Consider the following 18,304-nt stretch of genomic DNA (forward strand, 5'->3'; position numbering starts at 1 on the left):
GCGCGGCGCTTTATTGTTTTGGCCCGGCTGAGGTGTTTTTGTTTTGGCTACGGCCTTTGAGTGCCTCCATATATCACGCAGGCTCCGTTCCAGTGCACCCACCGTAGCCGGGAGAGCTTGCCGGTGATTAGTCCGAAGTTGCTGGAGAGATCAAGTTCAGACTTTTCGTTCAGGAACTTTTGGAGTGCCAGAGTGCTGAAAGGGAGGTTACACTTGTTTACTGGAGTCTCTTAAACAATTGAAAATGAAGAAATCGAATGGAAATTTGGATCGCACCAACATATTGGCTCACTTTTTCTCCCAATTTAACATAGCCAATTAGTCTTTCGGGGCGGCGCGGTGGCTTAGTGGGTAGCACTGTCGCCTCACAGCAAGAAGGTCCTGGGTTTGATCCCCAGGCGGGGCGGCCCGGGTCTTTTCTGTGCGGAATTTGCATGTTCTCCCCGTGTCTGCATGGGTTTCCTCCAGGAGCTCTGAAATTGGAGACACTGGATTGCCCTATAAGTGAATGGGTGTGTGTGTGCGTGTGTGTGTCTGCCCTGCAATGGACTGGCAGCACTGCTGTGTTTGATCCACTTATATCAGCCCAACACACACTAACACACCACCACCATGTCATTGTCACTGCAGTGCTGAGAATGATCCACCATCTAAATAATACCTGCTCTGTGGTGGTCCTGTGGGGGTCCTGACCATTGAAGAACAGGGTGAAAGCAGGCTAAAAAAGTATGTAGAGAAATAGATGAACTACAGTCAGTAATTGTAGAACTTCAAAGTGCTTCTATATGGTAAGTGGAGCTGATAGAATGGACTGTGAGTGTAGAAACAAGGAGGTGGTTTTAATGTTATGGCTGATCAGTGTCTGATGAACAGTAAAATATACAACGTAAATATATATGTATATACAGTATGTAATGTAAAACCTGTAAATAAATATTAAAATTGGTCTACTGTACTACTGGGGAGAAATTTCATTTACCTTGTGTGGTGGAGATGTATGTAGTGGAGTATGTAGTATTCTGAAGTACTGAAGCACTGCTGGTGGCTGCTGGAGCTGTGCTGGTGCATAACTTAGCACTAGAACTTGCAAACATAAAGCATCGTAAAAAGCAAGAACAAAGTGAGCCTCCCGGCAAAACAAAGCCTATTACTCATGTAAACAGAGAGACGTGCACTGTCTAGAGGACAATTACTGAACTACTAGTCTTGGTACGCTTCTCATGGGAATTTTAAACAATCGGACCAGACATTTAAAATCCGTTAATGGAGGTCTCTTAAATCGAGGTTCCTCAGATTGATCTTGACTTGGTCGTATGTGCAGTTTTATGTTCCACTGTTCTATGCTCAGAGCTCTGTGCGCGTTTGCCCGAGTGCGTATCCGACACGGTTCTGGCCGGCGCAGTGGCACTCTCTCTCCACACCTCTTGGTCTCCGTCAGAGCTTTCCCGATAGATCTTTATTTACAGCACCGGAGTCGGAAACATCTGGTCAATCCATTTAGCCTAAGGCCACTGATTTGTTCGTATTTACTACAACAGCCAAAGAAATGCCAGGGTATTTTTCCCCTCTCTCCTTGCTATTGATCTGGCGCTTAGAAAATCTGCTCTGCTGTCTAAACACTATTGATCCTCATCCCTTCGCTCTTCACCCAGCTCCCTGCGCCGTTGTATAAAGGGACTGGATGAATTGAAATTTCATTTCCGACAACGTATTCCTGTTATTCCTTGTTATTTTTACCTCTTTTTTTTTTCTGCCGACGTCGACAATCGACAGGCCATGAGGGAAGCCGTGTTCAATGAGGGTCAATTGCAGGTGTTTTCAGAAGTGGAACAGGGTATTCTAGCCTCTAATACGAGCCACCAGTCGTTGCATTGCATTTGATTCTTTTTTAGTCGTTGACATTCAAGGTGGCTTCTCAGTCTCGTTAAAGTCCGGGTGTCATGCGTGCCCAGCTCCCAAGTTCGAATCTCGGCTCTGGGTATCGGGGCCGCCCAGGTGGCGCAGCGGGATAATCCGCTAGCACACCAGCGCCGAGATTCTGAGCCCCCGGGTTCGAATCTTGGCTCTGCCACAGGTTGGCTGGGCACCTTCTAGCAGGCACAATTGGCCAGTGACAAAATTGGTCTGCTGGGTGGGAAAGACCGAACTAAGGGGTGGGGTTATTAACGCTGTACAGAGAGTGGAGGAGTGCAGGCGGGGCGTGGCTCTCCGTACACAAAGCCGACCTCACCCGCAAATCCACCAAAGTATGGGTGAATAAGGAGGGATTAGTGGACTGCGAACACATCAGACAGAGTGTGTGTCAGGTGAATATACACCCTCCTTGGACACCATTGGGGTCCCCAGCAGCGGATTGGCTACTATAAATTGGGAGAAAAAGTGGGTAAAAAGTCCAGGTGTCATTAAGAGTCAGCAGGTGCTCCTCCATCCTGTCAGCATTCAGATGATAAATGCACACGGCATAGAGTGCCATGCTATTATCTACTACTACTACACACACACACACACTCAGTCCAGTGGCTGGTAAAGGCTTGGAATACCAAGTGGAGAACATCATTACATCAGTGAAGCACTCAATAGCCACAGCTGGCTGAATTAGGATTCACATCCAAAGCAATTTACAATTATGACTGTATAACATAAAGAGCCTTGCTCAGGGGTCCAACAGTGGCAACCTGGTGGTACTGGGGATTAAACCCACCTACTGTTCCTGTAGAGTGCATAGTATGATTCTCCACATGTCTCTGAATCTGGCGCACCCAGCGGCAGCACAGGTGTCAGAGGAGGAATGTGCCAGCCTACTACTTTGCTATGTCTTAAGGGAGGGATGGCCGAGGCTTAGAGATGGGTTGGCGTCCTATCCAGGGTGTGGTACTCTGACCAGAATACAGTGATGCCAATACAATAATGACAGTCATTTGACCACTTGGCATCTCTGGCATCATTACCAGCATTAAAAAATTATATGTAGGTCTATATGTAGGTAGAAATTGTATTTTCTGGCTAGCCCGTCAGTGTGACGGTGTAAATCAGTGTGAACTGGCGGTTGGATGTGTGATCACTTTCTTTATGTGTCTGTTGCAGCTCCAGGAGCGCACTTCAGAGCTCCAGAATCTCCAAAAGGCCCACAGAGAGCTGCAGGTCAGAGACAGGGAGTGCCGGAGAGAGCTCGGCCGAACCAGAGAGATGCTGCATAATGCCACCCTGAGGGTAACACCGGCACCTACATCTCGTCTGCATTCACCTCATGCGCTCCCGCTTGGCTCCAAGATATAGTGCGGTACAAAAGAGCGGGCCCTGTTTTAATTACCATAAATATTCATATAACGAGCACAAAGCCGCCCCGCGTCCCGTCCCTCGCTCTTAACGCTAATGCATATTTTAATAGATTAGCAACACGACCATCATAATTCTTATTATGAGAAACGTAATTGTGTGATTTATGATTGAATTATTTTCTTCTTCTTCCCTCTGGCTATTTTATTCTGCAGTGCCAATTTTCTTTCCCCCCTCCACACACACACACACACACCAAACAACACTTCGGACCTTGTTGATAAAGACAAACACACAAATGTGCTCATGCTGCCACACCCTTGCCTGCAGGACGCGCCGTCTAAATTGCACATCCACCAAGCTTGTCATAAGCCGCATTAAGAAAAATGCTCACACGCTTTGACGTAAATTGGAAAATGGCATTCGGTAAGTGGGCACAGCGATGGAAATTAGAAATTAGAGATATTAAAATTATAAATCAGTGTCTAGGGTGAGGGAGGGAGAAGGAATCGGCTGGGGGCTGAGGCTCCCATTACACTCGGAAGCTCTCCAGGCCCGAACTGGGTGGGCTCCGGTCACGCCGACTGAGAATGTGAAAAAGGCGAGTGTAAGAGAAGGAGGTGGAAAGGGGTTTAGCTGCATCACAGGAGGATATGGTGTCTTTTCTACACAGTAAAGTCGGCGTGTTTAGCGGTTCCCACGCCGCCACGTGCTAATGGATCATTTCAGAGGTGCGATATGCATTATGCAAAGGCGTTTGTTTGATGCTTTTAACGACACCTTTTTTTCCCAGTGCGCCTCACCTTCTGCTGCTTCCGCTTTTGCGTGTGTGTAGGTGGAAGAGCAGCGGCTGAAAGAGGTCCAGATTGATGAGCTCCAGCGAGAGGTTGACAGGATGCTGGCCCTGCTGGAGAAAGACAAAGAGGTCAGCTGAGTCAAGTACAGCTTTAAAACACACACGTACACAAAAGAGCAGCAGTCGGTGAACAAACCTTGGCCTACCTGACACTCAGCTAACAGAGGACAGTCACACATCATAGTTCTTTGCATGCTACATTAATGCAGAGCTAGCAGTGTTGTGCTTATAGACTAATGTGACTAAAGTCAGGCTCTTGGAGACTGTTAGGGTGCAAAGAGTGGGCTAGTAATATATCTACCATAGAACATTTACCATATATTTATTGCCCCATGCATATATATATTTATATGTATATACTAGGGCTGTCAAACGATTAAAAATTTTAATCGAGATTAATCTCAGAATTTCATATAGTTAATCGCGATTAATCGCATTTTTTTTTAAAAGAAGAAAACAAGGATTTTTAAGTGAAATGTTACAATTAAAATGGTGAACACATTTTATGCTAAATGTACTTATGTTAAAAACTGCTGGGACAAGAGAAAACTGTAAGGGAGTTTTATTCACTCACATACTAGGCAGTAATTCTATCCAGCAGAGACCCTTGACTTCGTATATATGTCAGATTGTAGGTTAGAATTCCTCCATCAGCAAACACTGTAGATCAGCGGTGCTTCAGGTGGGAGAAGGCGTAGTTATTGTAACAGACTTTTCTGTGCTTGTATCGTGACAATGGTTTGATGGACGTTTCTACACAAAGTGAGTGTGTTTTGACTCTTTGGGGCTTCCATAGTTCATGGAACAGCATGCTTGGCTAGCGTGCTTGACTCTAGCTGTCCACTATTCGGTACCGTAACAGAAGGAGTTAATAAAGTGTTAAATGCTCCCGACAATTTGTGAATATACCGTGTATTTATTTCTTTATTAAGCGAGTGCATCACTACGACGCTCGGTTACATTATGTTAACAAACCGCAAATGAAAAACGGTGGCAAGCCTCAACATGAACTACGGATGACTCGCAGGGCCAAATAGAATTTGCGTTAACGGCACTATTTTTTTTAATCGCGTTAAATTGAGATCGCGTTAATGCGTTATTATCGCGTTAACTTCGACAGCCCTAATATATACATATTAAACAATGGCAAGCAAAGTAAATAACTTTATAAATATTCAATGTATCCATTAAATAAACAATTATGAATTCATTCGAAATTTTTACCTTTAATATTTAAGTTCGAATATAGTTCTTGTACAACAAGTGTATGTATTTGAAAATATCCTTTATTCTCAAATCTCGTGTGAAACGACATTAGTGTAGCCAGGTCACCTTTTGCATTTTAGAAGGTGGTAAAAACCAAATTACTATAATAAACCTTATACAAACACAAAGGGAACCGAAACCAGGTCTACAGGACTCCACCGGCTCCGCCACTGCACCGTCCTGCCACAATACAATTCATTTCTATTCAGCGAATTAAATTTGCGTGACTATCATTTACAGACTGCATTTCCAAGTCATCATCAAATGAACAATTGAAATGCATGAACTTGATTTGAATCAGAAATCTCTCGGGCAGAAATTCTCCACTTTATTAATTTTTTTATTGCTTCATTTGTTCAATATCTTCTGTTTACCATGAAAGCCAAACTTGGCTTCATTTAAATGTATTCTCCCTTATTGACTAGACAGTGAGCTCCTCGAAGCAGAATGTCAGCTCCAGGCAGAGCTTTGTGCCAATATAGACTCTGATTTGAACACTGCTAGATTTGAGTTTATGCGACGGGTCTTTGTTGGTGTTTCTGAGCTGCATCTGACAGATTGAAGTAGTCGAGATGTAAAGCTTCTAGATCGTAACATTGAGACACAATAATAATGCATAATAATAGTGCATTTACATGCACAGATTAATCCGGGATAATAATCAAGTAGTAACATATTTAAATGTTACAATTTACAATTTTAAAATAGATGTTAAATTGCTGGGTAGTTAACGAGACCAGCTTACAGTATGTGATTAAACCAGTAATAATGAAACTAGCCAGTTTGGTGTCCACTGTTATCCTTTTGGTGGACAATCTATTGCTCCTCCTTGGAAACATAGCTTCTAGATTAACTTTTCTACCACACGTTCACAAACATTGTCTCATTTATTTTTTCTGCAGGACAGCAGCCAAGTGGAGGAGCTGGAAAAGCTGAGGGAGGAACAACTATGGCTCAAAGACAAGGTCTGAAGCTCTGTGGTCAAAACTTTTTTTCTTTCTTTCATTCTGCCTTTGGGTTTTTACCATACTCACCACCTACAGACTATAACATTATTAAAATATTCAGACCATCTGGAGAAATCTCCTAAAGGGCGAGGACCAAAGGCAAAATTGAATTGTTATGACCTTTAGCACCTTAAAACCTCATGGGCTTGAAAATATTAAGGAAAATACTGACCTTATAAAGGTCAGAAAGGTCTTTTTATTTTTTTATTTTTTTATTATATTAAAAAATTATTTCACGGCCGCTCATGTGGCGCAACAGTAAAAACACACTAGCACAACAGAGCTGGGATCCCGAATACATTGCCTGCCTGCCTGAGCAGCCACATGAACAACGATTGGCCTGTTGTTCAGATAGGGGTGGGATATTAAAAAGCCGGATAGGGTCTGTCTCATAACTAATGCAATTACGACCTCTGCTGGCTGTTTGATGGCTCCTGCAAAGAGACGGGAAAAGAGTGCTGTCAGGGTGTGTCTCTTCGTACACAGTGCTGATCCGCATTGCACTCATGCTGCCGGCATGCTGCCCATGTGTCAGAGGGGGCGTGGGTAAGATTTGTTCTCCTCAATCAGAGCGGGGATCGGCATTGGTGGAGAGGAAGCATGACGCAATCGGGCAAATTGGATGAGCTAAAAGGGAGAAATAGGGGAGAAAGATGCATAAACAAAAATATTTAAAAACTATACCAGCTGAAGACCGAATCGGACTCAGTCTGGCATGAGGGTTTCAAAAGAAAAGTAGGTGAGGATGAAACCGTGATAAATAGAGACACTTCCACCTGGAGCGAATTAACACTCAACGAGGTGCAGGTGACTGTCAGTTAATAGGAACTGTCATGACAGTTATGTGCACCTCCATGCATCCTCTGCCAGCCAGGATGGGTGCAGCGCACACAGTAACACCCTGAATGGGGCGCCAGTCCACCACAGGACAGACACACACACACACATACACGGCAAGTCAGTGTCTCCAGTTAACCTGACTGCATGTTTTTTGACTGTGGGAGGAAACCGGAGCTCCTGGAGGAAACCCACACAGACACGGGGAGAACATGCAAACTCAGCACAGAAAGGACCCGGACCGCCCCACCTGGGGATCGAACCCAGGACCTTCTTGCTGTGAGGTGACAGTGCTACCCACCGAGCCACTGTGCCACCCTGTTACAAATTAGAGAACATTTATATCTATTTTTAAAATCTATGTATAAACTATGATCTGTAAATGTGATTTTTTTCATTTTCTTTGTGTATGTATTGTCAAAGGTGTTTTACCTACTCGTGAGCCCTGAACTCCAGGTGGGAATGTTATTCCAGCGTGCCCTTACTGTGCTTACTGGCTTCAATAAAGCGCCATCTTCAAAGCCAGGCCAAGCACCACTTAGCGCTGAGTAGTTCTCCTGTGGTCGGACAAGATTACTCTCAAAACAGAGTGCAGACAGCTTGATTAATACATGCTCTCGCTCAGCCAAGGGCTCTCGCTGCACTAAATTTTCACACTTACTTTCACTCCTTTGTTTCACTAAAGTCAACTTTTATGCGCCGGCTCCGTCACCGCAGGAGTTTGTCGGTTTGTAAAGAACAAGCTGCCGTTTTAAGTGGCTCTCTGTGAAAACTTATTAAAAAGCCCTCCAGACGTTTTGTTTGATCGCCCGCAGGGGAGCCGGATTTAGCCTGGTTTTGCCTTAGATCATAGACCCGGCGGTGCTCTTATAAGGCCCTACTGTACAATGTAAAAGGTGCGTGTCTGTGTTCGGCATGGTTTGGGGAGGTCTCGATAAGTGTAGTTTTTGTGTGATATGGCATTTAAACCTGCACCGAGGAGGCTGGGGGAACATATAGGTCATCTGTGGTTTGTATGGGCTCCTACTGTATCTTTCTGTGCGTTTCATACTGGCTCTGGCTACTGTGAGCCACACAGAGCTTTTTATTTTGAAGGCAATGCTAAAATAAAAAAAAGCCAAACTGAAATGCTTTACAAAATTCTTTTTTTTTCTTTTGGCTGCTTCCATAGAGTAGACTACATCATACTCACCTTTAACTTTTTTACCTTTAAAGTCAACTCATACCCTTAAAGTTTATATAGGAATACTATACCACAATCTGAAAAAAATTCCAATGGACCTTAAAAAAAATTTCCAAGGCTTTACGACTTTACCCAAGCTGAGTGATAGTCATTATCTCTAAATACTTGAGAGATAATTAAAAAGGGGCCGCGGGGGAGTTGGATTTAGCCTAGTTTTGCCGGACATTGTGGACCCAGCGGTGCTCTTGTAAGGCCCCACCTGTGTTTGCCATTTTTTAGGTTTTCGATAAGTGTAGTCCCATATTTAGGGGTCGCCACAGTGGATCTGGTCTGTATACCAGACTTGGCACAGCTTTTACTCCAGATGCCCTTCCTGACAAAATACTCCTTATTTTATTCAGGCTTGGGACCAGCAGTGAAAGTGCACTGACAAGTGACCTACCAATGGCTAGGCTGTTTCGGCCATCCACATCTCGGCCATCATGTCTGTTCCTGACTGTCCGATAGCTGAGGCTAACTGTGTTAGCTTAGTAAGAGAAACTGTGATCACATAATCACTGTAATCGCTGTCTAAGTAGTGTGTCTAAATAATCTGCCTTATAAGTTTGATGTCTTATTAGAATCCTCTCTACCTAGGCAGCTGCCTAGGTAGGCAGTAGGCAACAAGGAAGCTTACTCGGTTTTAGACAGGCCCAATTACTAGTGCATATTGAGCTTGATGTGAAGGAGCCCTGACTTCAACCCTGCTCAAGATTCTTAGGATTGATTGGAATCAATTACACATCAAATGCAACTTGAAGCTTCTCTTCCATCGTCAGTGCCTGACCTCACATTAAAGATGTCTCCATATTAACGCTGTTGGTGTCTGAATGGGATGTCTAACAAACTCATGGTCAGGTGTCCACATATTTCGCCCATAAGTAAGATTTGGACTAAAGAATGCTCTTTTGTCCTCTCAGAACAGTTACACAGGCTGTGTATCTACATTATGCAACCAGGAAGGATTGAAATGTAAGAGGAGGTTGGAGAAGAAAACTAAAAGGCATGGAGATTAAACAAATACAAAAAAACACCAACTGTAGAACAAATTCTCTGAAAACTCAATAGGGTCAAGCTAGAAAGCTTTTGTATAGGAATGACAAATGAGTGGTTGCTGGAGGCCAAGAGAGCATGGTCAGCCTCCCTGATTTCAGCCCACTGGAAGCTCATTAAGACTAGCTCCGGAATGCCGCTGCGCCACCGGACCTGCATTCACGCTCCATGGAAATGTATATGAGCTCGGAGTAGGTAATTATTTTTCTGCTTAGCTGGCACTTTAGCAGCTCTCCTCGATGGTCCAGAGGGAAAATGAACAGAACTTAAGGAACAGAATTTGAAGCTGAAAGCGTTTGCTCCTGTACCCGTCAGATTGCTTTTTTTAAAATGTTTTTTTATGTTTGACATTTGAGAACGACTACAGGATGTCGTCGGCTTAGTTTCGCTCTACGTTGCGGTAAAGACGCTGTATCGAAGGCTCAGAGAGGCGGGTTTGTTTGTTTGTTTGTTTATTAGGATTTTAACGTCATGTTTTACACTTTGGTTACATTCATGACAGGATCGGTAGTTACTCATTACACAAGGTTATATCGAACACAGTCATGGACAATTTAGTGTCTCCAATTCACCTCACTTGCATGTCTTTAGACATGTGGGAGGAAACCGGAGCACCCGGAAGAAAACCCACGTGGACACTCCACACAAAAAGGACCCGTATCGCCCCACCTGGGGATCGAACCCAGGACCTCCTTGCTGTGAGGCGACAGTGCTACCCACTTAGCCACCGTGCCGCCCCAGAGAGGCGGGTTAGGATGCAAGTGCAGGTGCTTTTATCAAGACAAAGTTACAGGTAAAGAAGTGGTCAAGAACAAAGCAATGTAAGTCCATTTGCAAATAGGTTATTGTAGACAAGGCTATGGAACAACATGGAATAATGCGTAGTACAGGCTGGTGGGTAGCACTGTCGCCTCACAGCAAGAAGGTCCTGGGTTTGATTCCCAGGTGGAGCGGTTTGGGTTCTTTCTGTGTAGAGTTTGCATGTTCTCCCCGTGTCTGCCCGGGTTTCCTCCGGGGGCTCCGGGTTCCTCCCACAGTCCAAAGACATGCAAGTGAGGTGAATTAGAGATAGAAAATTGTCCATGACTGTGTTTGACATTATTTATTTATTAAGTTGTTAACGTCATGTTTTACACATTTTGGTTACATTCATGACAGAAACGGTAGTTACTCATTACACAAGGTTCATCAGTTTGTTTTTTTAATGCATTTTCTCCCCATTTTCCTCCCGATTTAGCGCACTCAGTGTCCTTACACAGTGTATGAGGATCCCACCCACCCACACACAGTCCGGCCCTCACCCTGCAGATACGGTGGCCAATTAGTATCTGCTTCAGGGACTGACAATTATGCCCGTCAGATGGCGCCCAGCCGACCGGTGGCAACACCGAGTTTCGAACCGAGGAGTTCGGAAACTCAGCGCTGGTGTGCTAGCGGAATATCCCGCTGCTCCACCTGGGCACTTTCAGTTCAGGTCTTTAATGTCACACATAGTCATGGACAATTTTGTATCTCCAGTTCACCTCATTTGCACGTCTTTGGACTAGACACGGGGAGAACATGCAAGCTCCACACAGAAAAGAACCCAGGCTGCTCCACCTGGGAATCGAACCCAGGACCTTCTTCCTGTGAGGCGACAGCGCAACCCACCAAGCTGATGAATCTTGTGTAACCGGTAACTACGAGTCCTGTGATGAGTGAAACCAAAGTGTGTAAAACTTGATGTTAAAATCCTAATAAATAAATGAATACAGGCTGGTGTAGTGCTCTGATACCTCGTACCGGTCTGCACTGGTTTAAGTAGGGAGAAACAAGGCGCTTACAAACACAAAACAGGTGCATCAGTTCAAGGAAATCAACTGAACTGAAAACAGGTGCAAAAACAACACAAACACTCCAGTAACCGAAAATGGGTGGGAAGTAAACTCTCTGAGACCGGTGTGAATCACAGACAGAACAGATGCCAGCCAATCAAATGAGACGGTTGTAGGACGTCGTAGGACCTAACAATTCATTGTTCAGATTGCGGGTTGAAAACGGTAGTATGAGGGTTTCTGGTAAAGCTCGTTTTAACCCAGAGCCATTGATCTGAGCTCGAATGCACTGCGCTTGAGTGAGCTTGGCACTCAATGACCCATCTCCGCTTTTGACTGATTTGTTTTCCATTACGGGAACTGTGTAGCACAGCACGCCGATTAGCCTGTTTGTTCCTCCTCAATACATGCCATTTGCACATCAGATTCGAACCGATGGGGGGATATTACGTTTTGCAAAAACACGGCGATGATGGACAGTTTAACGGATAATTACGTGCAATCCACATGCTATTCAGCGGTCGCCACCGCTGTGCTCGGAGCTTGTATTAGCTGATTTGCCATTGAATGAAGATGGGCCTAATCCAGCTAACCAAAAGTCGAGCTATTTGCTTTAAGTGATGAATTGACCCTGTACACATTATTGTGGAAAAAAAAGCTGGGCGGAATCTGCTCTAAAAATTTAATTTTAATTTTATTTAAAGGTTGCTCTTGTTAGGGCAGAGGTATCCAAACTATGGCCATTATTATTTTTGAAACAGTCCGCGAGGTATTGTATAAATAAAATTAAAGTTGGCCCACTGTTAAGCAGGATAAAAAAAAACTGATTAAACTGTTTGAACACTGAGTGTCGCTCACTTACTTTCTTTATCGCTTATCCAATTAGGGTCGCGAGGGGGTGCTTGGAGCCTATCCCAGCTTTTCAATGGGCGCAAGGCACACAGTAACACCCTGGACGGGGCGCCAGTCCATCGCAAGGCAGACACACACACACACACACACACCCATTCACCTGTAGGACAATTCAGTGTCTCCAAGTAAACTGAATGCATGTTTTTGGACTGTGGGAGGAAACCGGAGCTCCCGGAGGAAACCCGCACAGACACAGGGAGAACATGCAAACTCCGCACAGAAAGGACCCTGACCATTGAAGAACAGGGTGAAAGCAGGCTAAAAAGGTATGTAGAGAAACAGATGGACAACAGTCAGTAATTGTAGAACTACAAAGTGCTTCTATATGGTAAGTGGAGCTGATAAAATGGACAGTGAGTGTAGAAACAAGGAGGTGGTTTTAATGTTATGGCTGGTCAGTGTACATGCCCTCCCTCACTGCATCTATAAACCTCCTTTTTGGCCTTCATCTTCTCCTGCCTGGTGGCTCCATTCTCAGCACTATCTATCTTCCTGATAGAACTCCCATCCCTGTCCTGCACATGCCCAAACCATCTTAATGTAATGTGTCCAAAACATCCTACTAGTTTATCTGTTTTTATACCATTATCAATGATTCTTTTAAATGGATTGGTTTTGTTTGGGGTGACACAGTGGCACAGCTAACAGTCCTTTGTACATGGGCTTCAATCTTTGACCCCAGCTGCTCTCTGCAAGGCATTTTGGATGCCACCCTATGTCTGGTATGTTGGTCCATCTACTCACCGTGACCCTGACTGGGTTGAAGCACCTAGAAATAATCAAAAAAGTGTCTTATGTCACATGCGGTTTTCCCAACAGCTTCATAAAAGTGAGAAGAGGGTGGCAGCCCTGATCCTGGAGGCGGATTCTCAGAAGATGAAAGTGCATTCTTGCAATCAAGAGGCTGCAGACCTGAGGCGGCAGCTCATGGCCTCCGAGGATGCACTGCAGCAAGTGGCTGGCGAGTTTAAGAGATGTCAGAGAGAGCTCAGAGAACAGGTTAGAACGTAGAACGCTTTTCTATTTTTGATGTATTTTCCATGCACAATTAATGGCCAAAAGTATGTAGACACCCCATCAAAGCATTCATTTAAGGTGTTTCAACAGGTGTATACAATTAAGGCAACAGTTTGAGGAAGAATCTTGCCTGTTCCACAACTGTGACTCGCTGCAAGGTCCTTAAAGACGTAGTTTGAAAGACTCCTGACCTCAACCTTTCACCAGTCCTCCCAGTCTAGTCTTTTCCAAATCCCCCACTGTAACCTGAGGAGAGACACAAACTATTCCGTGCCCCCTTTGACACATATAGTAGAGGACTGCTTTTTTTTTTTCATTTACATTTGTGGCATTTAGCAGATTACAATTGACTGAATGCACTTTAAACAACTGACAGACTCACTGACTCACAGAGAGCCGTATCATGTATAGAGAAACACATGTGATGCTCAGTGAGTCTCAGTGGGGTAAGAAACATCATATACCCAGCAGAGAGAAACCTAGTTGACCCCCGCTTTCTCAGGCACAGCCAGTTGTGCCTGTTGGATGCCTGGCCAGGCTGACAGCACCTCAGCGGTCTTGGGATAGCACATTAGATTGCTGGATCACCTGAGCACCCCAGTCTCAACTCTGTTGAACACTTTGGGATAAATTGGAATGTTGACTGTACTTCCAAAATCATTCTGACTTGACTAATGGTCAACATTTTCTGTTGTGTTGGATTGAAAGACCTTGTTTGATTCACTTTCATATGCAATGTGAACACAGACTTGTTTATAGCATGATGTTTTATTCAGGATGATCAGAGAGTGGCCCAGGAGCAGAGGATGGCTGACCTGAATGCTGAACTGACCCAACTACAGCACCAGTACACCACCTGCTACTCCCAGGTACACCTTATCAACCAAAACCAACACAAGAACACCACATAGCACCAGATTCATTAAGACCTGGGATACCATCCTATCTTGGATCACTGTTTGTAAGGAGTTTGAATGTTATTTGCATGTCCGTATGTGGGATTATTTTCGAAAGATTGACTCCAGGGTGAATTTCTACTTTTCACATACACCGATGAGGCATAACATTATGACCACTGACAGGTGAAGTGAATAACACTGATTATCTCTTCATCACGGCACCTGTTAGTGGGTGGGATATATTAAGCAGCAAGTGAACATTTTATCCTCAAAGTTGATGTGTTAGAAGCAGGAAAAATGGGCCAGCGTAAGGATTTGAGCGACTTTGACAAGGGCCAAATTGTGATGGCTAGCGGACAGGGTCAGTGCATCTCCAAACCTGCAGCTCTTGTGGGGTGTTCCCGGTCTGCAGGGGTCAGTAGCAATGGGAGAAGGTGGCCTGGTCTGATGAATCATGTTTTCTTTTACATCACGTGGAGCAAGAAGGTCCTGGGTTCGATCCCCAGGTGGGGCGGTCCGGGTCCTTTCTGTGTGCATGTTCTCCCCGTGTCTGCGTGGGTTTCCTCCGGGAGCTCCGGTTTCCTCCCACAGTCCAAAGACGTGCAAGTGAGGTGAACTGGAGATACTAAATTGTCTAAACCTTGTGAACTGATGAACCTTGTGTAATGAGTAACTACCGTTCCTGTCATAAATGTAACCAAAGTGTAAAACATGACGTAAAAATCCTAATAAACAAACAAACAAACATCACGTGGGGAACACATGGCACCAGGATGCACTATGGAAAGAAGGCAGGTCGGTGGAGGCAGTGTGATGCTTTGGGCAATGTTCTGCTGGGAAACCTTGGGTCCTGCCATCCACGTCCGATCCATGGAGGCCCAACTCTCAACTTACAGGAGTTAAAGGATCTGCTGCTAACATCGTGGTGCCAGATACCACAGCACACCTTCAGGGGTCTAGTGGAGTCCATGCCTCGACGGGTCAGGGCTGTTTTAGCAAAAGGGGGACCAACACAATATTAGGAAGGTGGTCATAATCTAATGCCTGATCGGTGTAGTTCCCACATAGGCTTCAGACTCTCAGTGACCTTGATTAAGATGAAACTGTATAATAAATGTATACAAAACAATTCAAATTCTACACAGTTTTGGAGTTGGAGATCAATGTTAAAAGAAAAGGTGATTTAACACCTTTCATTTTTATTTACAATTTCCTACTGGGTCCTTAAATGTCTGAATTTTTGTGTGTAGCTGGTGGAGGAGGAGGCCAACGTGTCCACACTGAGGACTGAACTGCAGGAGGCTGAGGAACAGGGAGAGAAGCTGGAGTCCCAACTGCAAAACCAGCAAAGACAGCTTCACCAGCTCACAGAGAAACACCGGGTATCCCAACAGAAGGTAACACATATTCTGTGTTTTTAATAAGCACATCAGTGGGAGCAATACAGGTGTAAACACAGATTTTAAGGTCCCTAGTGTAACCACTGGATGAAACTTCTTCCCACAGTGCATCCTGGTGCCATGTGTTCCTACTAGAGATGCATGAGTACCGATACTAGTATCGGGTATTAGCCCGATACCGCGCTCAATAACTCGTACTCGCACTCGCAAACGAGGCTCCGATACTAAACATCCGATACCTTGTGCCTAGTGCACGTTGCTGCATTAACGCAGGGATTTTCAACCTGTGGGGCGCGAGTGCCTGACCGGGGGGCGTGACATTGCGAGATTTTTTTACTTCGAAAACTAAAGCAATTCATTTTTCACCCACGGAAGACATATTGAATTATTCTCATTGACCACGCTCACACGCACATTTAATGTTATTTAGTTCCGTTTAAAAAAAAAAAAAAAAACCTTCAAAATAGAGCTAACAGCGAAGATAACCGGTTACAAAAGCAGCGACCGCTGTTATAGGACGTGTTTGTGTTCAATACTCTGTTCACAGTGTCGATACAAGTGATTCAGGAGTCGACTCATTTTAAGCTTCTTTTCTCAGTCAATTCTCCGTTTTTACTGTTATAATGAATGATGCGGTTGTAAATAAACACCAAATACTACAGAACATTTTGTGTGACTCGCTTACATTATAAGCTCAGGCTTAATTATACTGGTTTTTACCACAGAGCGGGAGCCGACTCAGAGTCGTTTACGATTTACCGAGGTGAACCACGAATGTACGTATGTGCTGATAGAATCGTCTCAGATGGGATCGGACTGTATTATCTTTTTAAAGTAAATATTTCAATCAGCAGAATCGCATCGCATGTATGATGTGCACAGCGTTAATTACGTGCGTTTATTAATGAACGTTTACGTTAGCTTGTCAGTAGCTTTCTCAATGATGTCTGTTCCACTGCACTATTTTACACTAAAAACTACACTATTCCATAATGCTCCAGATTGCATCATTCTAAATAGGTATCGGTATCGGCGAGTACTAAAATACATGTACTTGTACTCGTACTCGGTTGGGAAAAAATGGTATCGATGCATCCCTAGTTCCTACGTTATGTAAAAGAAAACGTGATTCATCAGACCAGGCCACCTTCTTCCATTGGTCCAGTTCTGATGCTCACGTGCCCATTGTTGGCGCTTTCGGCAGTGGACAGGGGTCAGCATGGGCACCCTGACTGGTCTGCGACTATGCTGCCCCATACGCAACAAACTGTGATGCACTGTGTATTCTGACACCTTTCTATCAGAACCAGCATTAACTTCTTCAGCAATTTGTGCTACAGTAGCCCGTCTGTTGGATCTGACCTCACGGGCCAGCCTTCACTCCCCACGTGCATCAATGAGCCTTGGCCGCCCATGACCCTGCCACCAGTTTACCACTGTTCTCTCCTAGGACCACTTTTGATAAATACTGACCACTGCAGACCGGGAACACCCCACAAGAGCTGCAGTTTTGGAGATGCTCTGAGCTCTGAGCCAGTCGTCTAGCCATCACAATTTGGCCCTTACGCTTGCCCATTTTTCTTGCTTCTAAACTGTTCACTTGCTGCCTAATATATCCCACCCACTAACAGGTGCCGTGATGAAGAGATAGCCAGTGTTATTCACTTCACCTGTCAGTGGTCATAATGTTATGCCTGTCCGGTGTATATATGTAATTCATATATGTATTCATATTTTCTTTTTTTTTGCTATAGAGCGTTGAATAATACATAAGAACCTGCCCGCTTGTTGTGTTTTTTATCATTAGCATGCAGCCCCAGTTACCCGCCGAATGCTTACGAGCGCCGGTGAAATGTTTGTGATGTTATTTATTTATGTCGCCCTCTCAATTATTCATTTGTTTATTTATTCATGGCAGAACTAACCGCGATTGGAAAATTCATTTTTGCTGAAGGGTACAGCAAGCTCCCTTAACTACACACACACACACACACACACACACACACACACATGCGGTAAATCGGGCATCAAACTCGTCTGTAATTTCTGTAGCATTTTTCTGTAGCTACTCAGGGCGATGCTGTTTTAATCTGAGCCGACGGGTAGAGATAAAAACGGATCGAAATTGAGAGTGTGTGTGAGGATGATGAATACAGGTAGCGATACAGGATGTTATTTACTTTTCTATTGTGCTGTGATTGAAAAGTTTGCGCAGCATAACAGGTTTTCGGTAACATTACAGGAAATCGGATGGGCCTTGTGGAGACAGGGCTCCGCAGCGCACGGTTTAGGCCACAATGGGCTCTGATTGCTGATAAATTCCCCCCCGTCTCTGCACGCCTGCCTGCTTTTACAGCCCATTGTTTGCTTACTATGTTGCCTGTAATTACACGCTTTGGAATTCTGTGTAATTTCACACTTGCGTACACACATGCCATAATTAATTCTGCTAAGTGATCACAGCTCCAAGAACATTAAAGGTTCTTTGTGGTTGTTTGCACGTGCATGACTGTGTAAGAGGCAGCACAAAGTGCACAGGGTTTGGAGGGGAAAAAAAACATTATATCTGTTCGTTTTTTGTTGGTCTGGTTTAAGAGCACAGTTCTTAGATCAAGAAAGTAACAGCACATTTTTTAATGCATAAGCATTTCTGAATCCTGAAATCACAATTACTCGATAAGTTTAGTGGCACTTGATTATTTTAATTAGCAAATATCACATGGATGTAAAAGAAACTGCTTACCT

General features: G+C 44.4%; 1 protein-coding gene across 1 annotated transcript in view; it reads left to right on the forward strand.

The window, feature by feature from the left end:
* Positions 1-18,304, forward strand: part of LOC134331883 (polyamine-modulated factor 1-binding protein 1) — a 210,232-nt gene that overhangs the window by 154,955 nt on the left and 36,973 nt on the right. Inside the window, exons 13-18 of the mRNA XM_063013419.1 lie at positions 3,085-3,210; positions 4,112-4,201; positions 6,301-6,363; positions 13,063-13,242; positions 14,037-14,129; positions 15,410-15,556. Of these exons, the coding sequence (XP_062869489.1) occupies positions 3,085-3,210; positions 4,112-4,201; positions 6,301-6,363; positions 13,063-13,242; positions 14,037-14,129; positions 15,410-15,556 (699 nt within the window). The remainder of the gene's footprint in view (positions 1-3,084; positions 3,211-4,111; positions 4,202-6,300; positions 6,364-13,062; positions 13,243-14,036; positions 14,130-15,409; positions 15,557-18,304) is intronic.

Source organism: Trichomycterus rosablanca, chromosome 17 (assembly GCF_030014385.1).
Source record: "Trichomycterus rosablanca isolate fTriRos1 chromosome 17, fTriRos1.hap1, whole genome shotgun sequence".
NCBI classification, from domain to species: Eukaryota; Metazoa; Chordata; class Actinopteri; order Siluriformes; family Trichomycteridae; genus Trichomycterus; species Trichomycterus rosablanca.